This window comes from Hylaeus volcanicus, chromosome 2 (genome assembly GCF_026283585.1).
Source record: "Hylaeus volcanicus isolate JK05 chromosome 2, UHH_iyHylVolc1.0_haploid, whole genome shotgun sequence".
NCBI lineage: Eukaryota > Metazoa > Arthropoda > Insecta > Hymenoptera > Colletidae > Hylaeus > Hylaeus volcanicus.
In genome coordinates, this window is record NC_071977.1 from 18,945,772 (window position 1) to 18,951,522 (window position 5,751).

Genomic DNA, 5,751 nt, shown 5'->3' on the forward strand with positions numbered 1-5,751 from the left:
TCGCTTGCTGAATGACGTTTATTATTATTGTTATTAATTGTATAAAGTTGTCTTATAATGTAACAAAAAACTCGTATAATTATATATTTCAAAATTTCATTTTGAGCTTAACACGTGCGGTTCCATGATTAACAATTTTGATTCATCGCCGATATTTAAATACTTGAGCTCATTCTGCGTGACAGGTTCCCAGGTAGTCGCAATAAATTCGTCGTGGCATGGTGTAGGATTCCTACAATAAATAGATTCCGTTACATCGACATCAAAATTCAGTTTGCAATTTATAGAATCCCAATATATAACTTACCCTGTCTTGGCAAAATTAGTCCACATTCTAGTCAAACGTTCTATCATGATTCTGTCTTTAGTACCTGCCGCTGGTGGTTTAGTGTTTTTTATTTTGACGTAAGGAGAATAAAACAGATACGATAGCTCGTCGACGTGAGAGGCTCCTGGAATATGTTTGTTAATGCTAGTAGCTTTGATTATTGCAACTTGATATTGAATTCTATTGCATACGCTTTAGGTAACTTAATTCTTAATAGTATATTGACTAACTGATCCTCATTAATATTAAATTAACTGAATAACTTAATCAATGTTATTGTAAATGCATGTAAAACAGCAAATAGGACAGATATTACAACTTGAATAATGTCCTATACATCATAAAGTACACCTCTGTGCAAAATTTCAGCTTTCTATGTTCAATGGTTTAGCCTGGGCGTTGAAACAAACCTTGCAGCTCCTATTCACCCTATCAGGGGATGAATTTTTTAAAATGCCGAAATATGTGTTTAATTAATTATATCAAAGAGCATTAAGACCAAGTTTCAAGCAAATCCGATCACAGATCAAATATTCCTCGTACAAACGTTGTGACCCCATTTTACCCCCTATTAGGAGTTGAATTTCGAAATAGCCTTCTTTATTCCTTGTGCGGTTCCATTGATGCGGTAAGCACCATGGGGTTCTTGAAATCGATACGGAGGGTCTCGCTTGGGATTCCAGGCCCAAGGAAGGAAAACAGGAAAAGTATTACCTACCTAGAAAATTCTCGGTGCTACAAGTAATGCATCAGTAGCGGTCAACACTTTTCCTGTTTTCCTTCCTTGGGCTTGGAATCGCAAGCGAGAATCTCCGTATCGATTTCAAGAACCTCATGGTGCTTACCGCATCAATGGGACCACCCGGGACCGAACCAAGATTTTTCCTTGAAAATTAGCAAACTTTGAAGCGTTATAGCTTGAAAACTAATAAAAATCAGGTGAATACATTAAAGCTTAATGAATTCGTCTTGAAAGGTACTATCGCATGGTATAAAAAGAAATATATTGTTCCATTTGAAAAACGAAACTTGACCATCATTTCTCGTTAAATAACAAAGTTAACAAAAATTCCTTCTCGCTGAAACATGAGCCTCATTTTACCATGCAATTTCCATGTTTGGAATTTTGCGTTCAGCAGATAGTTTTGGAGTTAGAGCTCTGTATCACTTAGGCTGGGACACCCTGTATATATTACCTTATACCATTCTTATAAACTTACCATAGTAACGGTAAACATCAATATCAGTCAGATTTAAATATATAATTTAAAGTATTTACATTTTCATTCGATATGCACAAATAAAACAATACTTTAGATAATCTCTGGAGGTCTTCCAGCTAACAGAGGCTCCTGACATGTAACCCCTGCAGTCCTTGCTTTAATATATTACTTATTATATTCGTCTTATAATAGTAAATCTTTAAAAAAATATATGATTACCAGTAGCAACACGTTTCACAAGGAGATCCGTGTGCGTTTCTTCGTTCCCGACATACGTATATACGTAAAAATAAGTAGGTGCCCTTGTCATCTTCACTCGACCTTCTACATAGATACACGTTCCAACGCCGAAACCTATATCACTCATGAGCACTATAAATTCGTTTATCTTGTCCGGGCTTAGCGGTTGTCCTCCAAAATAACGATTCCTAACGACTCTCAACAGTTCATCGGTGTCCGCTTCGCTCAAATTCTTCGTCTCCGCTAGGCGTTTTACAAATATCGGTAGAGCCATATCGTACATCTTCATCATTTTCTCGGATTTGTCTGAAGCGAAAAGAAAATGGTACAAAACACGGCTATGATATTTAAACGTCATACATATGGTTTTCCAACGGCGAATTTATTCGAATAACGATCACCTGCAACGAACATCATGAATTCATGAGACGTATACCCAACCATAACGGGAATATCAGTGACTGTCGAAAGTATTTCATCATATGGTTGTGGTAACACAGAGTATTCCGCTATGTTATCGGTATTTAATCCAAACTGAAGACATAGACTATGTTCCTCCTGGAAAACAATCAAATAATTGTTAGCTACTGCACACAGCTCTGCCATAAAATCTGTTACAAGTAGGCGGGATTACCGTGTACATAATATAAAACACTAACGTTTCTAATTAATCAGAATTTATTCGTCCAGTTGATAACAGAAGACAAATGATGGTATTTGTTGAACCATCGCGAAACAAAGTTCAACAATCGACGATGTCAAAATACAGTTAGGGACATAACAGTATAATGACCATCCCCAGCGGCATTCGGAGTTTCGATCGCCGAAAAATACCCATATTTGGAGAATCGCGTCGCGAACCTTGCAGCAGGTAATAGAGTAAAACGTAGACTGTTTTATTACTAGCCTCGACAACAGCTAGACTCCACAGCTGGTTACCAGATGCGAAGGTGATGGTCGCAAGGATACCTTGAGTCGCGGGAGTCCGTAGGTAGTTGTGAGCGAGGGTGCAAACCCACCCCTTCTTCAATACGGTTTTTCGAGAGAATTCTCAACTCCTCAGTCCTCGTCCAACCTTGTCAGAGGACAGAACACCACCGACCATTCAAACGTACTTACAACTCGCGAACTCGCGAGCGTTAACGAAACCTCACATCAAGAACGAGATCCAGAACCGTTAATTCGTGGCTGGATCAGTATCAACAGTATTATTCGAAATGATCACCTGCTGCAGAGCTGTAGCTGAGTTACCGGTGGAATTACTTCCACTGGAGAAGCAGCCTTACAGACCACGGTCTCCAGTTTTGATGACAGTTTATAATTAAGCAGATTCAAATTTGCCCTTTCAGAGATGAGACGAAATCAGAGACTTAGTTCTGTAGTCACCTTTGAGTCGTTTCTGTTTTGTAACTTAAAACAAGAAAAATGTTATACCTTGATAGGTTTGAATTCGCTTGTGGAAGATTGTAAACTGTGATTAGTTTCGATCGCAACGATTTGGTTGGTATAAAGAACGCTACAATAAAATGAACTTCTAACCGTAAGAACCGTGTTTAATAATATGTGCCAACGTCATATGTGCAAGGCTAGATTAATGCAAAAGATGACCATATCAAATATTACGTTATGTTTGAGTAATTGTATAATTAATAGATAAAACTTTACTTACAACTTTAATTGTCAATACGAAGAATTCTTCTGGCTATAGTTTTGTGATAACCTCTTTGAAATAAAAAGAGAGAGATACTTTTTAAAATATCTCCTTCTCATATTCAAGAAAGAAGATTATATTTCATATAATACTACTGTCTTTCTTTTGTTTTTATTAACTGTGCAAGTAAAATCTGATTAGTCAAAATTCAAAGTCATAGCGTTTCTAACTTTTGTTACAAATACAGGGTGAGTTCGAAGAAACAGAACAACTAAATATCTCCGTTACTTTTCGTTGTAGAAAAAAACTTCTTAGGACAAAGTTACACTGTTTGGAGAGCCACATGTAACTGTGTAAGGAAACAAGTTTTCAAGGTCATTTTTTAATGAAATTTCAAGGTCATCAATGCTTTTTTTTACTGGAAAAATACATTTTCGTTAAAGAGGTAAGAAAAGTAACGGAGATATTTAGATGTTCTGTTTCTTCGGACTCGCCCTGTAGTTGTAACAAACCTTGTAACAGAATTATATTATACATTAGAATATCTCAGAAAATATTACGCATAGTATATCTTGCATTTGTTTACATTGTAATTGTTCATTTTAATTGTTTCTAAAATAATTAGCAAAAAAAATTAGAGTTCCATTCTTTCAAACATGGATGTACGAACCTTTATGCATAAAAAAGAATCAACTTGAGATTGTTGCTTTGTTACAGTTTTTATTTAATAAATCAAGATTTCAAAGACTAAAATATTTTCTGAGAAGAACACAATGCAAATTAGCGCAAAATCTTGTTACCTCTTTCGTAAGCATAGCAGAATAACCCTTCACGATATCCTTGGCGTCGATCGTTCGCAGGAATTCAACAACTTGAACAGGATCGGTGGAATTTGATCCAAGGTGTGCCGCAAGCTTGAAGCTACGGGCTGGAACACTTTGATTCATAGCCACCGGAGACTGCAGTACTCCACTTTGTATTATCGCTTTGTGGAACAATCCTAAGGTAAACAATAATTTAGGATTACTATTATTATGTACTGATATTTACGTGTTGACACACATTATATTCATTTAAAAGTCAGTCGTATCGCAACAATATACAGAGCGAGGCATTTAAAATAGGCCACCTGCATAATTCGCTTACTCTTAGTGATAGAAAAAAAGGGGCACGCAACGTGGTGCTAATAACTTTTTTATCGGTGGTTGCGTAAAGGAGATAATAAGGTCGATTGCTTCTTTTTATGTAGAATGATACAGTTTCTTATACACATTCTGATAGAGCATTTCAAGATAAGTACAATGACATGTAGTTGAAGGTCATTCAAGGTTACACAGGCTATCTGTAAAAGAATATAAAGTGTCTCAAGGCACTCCTCACACTATTTTGTTTCTTCCTGCTTTGGTACACTGCCCCTGTAATCGTTCAAGCGTATCGGTAAAGCTAAATAGATATTGAATTATGCATAGTTTAAACCGTTCTTACTACCTAGTGTTGTATTTATATATTCAATGATCAAAGTGGGTGTTCTTGAAATGCATTAAAGCGGAAAAGATTGATATGATCTTCATCTACGGTGAATGTCGCCAGATTATGAAAGAAGCAGTGCATTTTTTATGCTGAACAATTTCCTGATCGTGGTCGTCACTCACTATCAGTTTTTTCAAGCATAGTGAACAATTTTAAAGAAACAGGAAGCGTCAATAACGTGAAACGCAAACGAATCAGGAAAGTCACTGATCAGGGAAATACAACGAATATTTTGACAGCTGTATCACAATAAAAATATTTAACCATTCTTAGGTAAACCATATTTTATGCAGGGTGTCCACGCTAAAGTGTGACAATAACGATATTTCAATAACTATTGATTTTGGGCTTGCTGTTCCGAGCGTAGACCCTTCCTATCGGTTTCAACAGGAGTCAAACCGCTTTATATATAGCATAGGACCGCTTTTTATGACTTAGCACTCAAACCGAGACGTTTCAGCTGAAAACACTGTCCAACAAATTTAAACTTTTTTTTAAATTCCGCGATATCCACTAGGTGATTCTTATAGGGTTCCTCGTCCTAAATACCAATCTGAAAGTGAAATTAAACGATAGAGGAGTGTTTTCTAAATATGAAAACATATTCCTTTAGAATTATCTGCTCCTTTGAATGCCTGTAAATGAACACCGAAGTTCAAAAAGGTGATGATGCGTGAATTTTTCACGAAATACTTTTGTATTTTTATGAAAAGTTATTCGTCTAGGTCGAATTTACACTACGTTATCGGATTCTGCAAACATTTCTGAGGAGAAAACCA

General features: G+C 36.3%; 1 protein-coding gene across 2 annotated transcripts in view; it reads right to left on the reverse strand.

Moving 5' to 3' along the window:
• LOC128872130 (esterase FE4-like) overlaps positions 1-5,751 on the reverse strand; it is a 19,012-nt gene continuing 13,261 nt past the window's right edge. For both annotated transcript variants that reach the window (XM_054114518.1, XM_054114517.1), the window contains 5 exons: positions 4,243-4,442; positions 2,193-2,349; positions 1,771-2,097; positions 308-452; positions 1-232 (listed from right to left, as the gene is read on the reverse strand). In XM_054114518.1, coding sequence (XP_053970493.1) covers positions 97-232; positions 308-452; positions 1,771-2,097; positions 2,193-2,349; positions 4,243-4,442 — 965 coding nt within the window. In that variant the 3' untranslated portion in view covers positions 1-96. The remainder of the gene's footprint in view (positions 233-307; positions 453-1,770; positions 2,098-2,192; positions 2,350-4,242; positions 4,443-5,751) is intronic.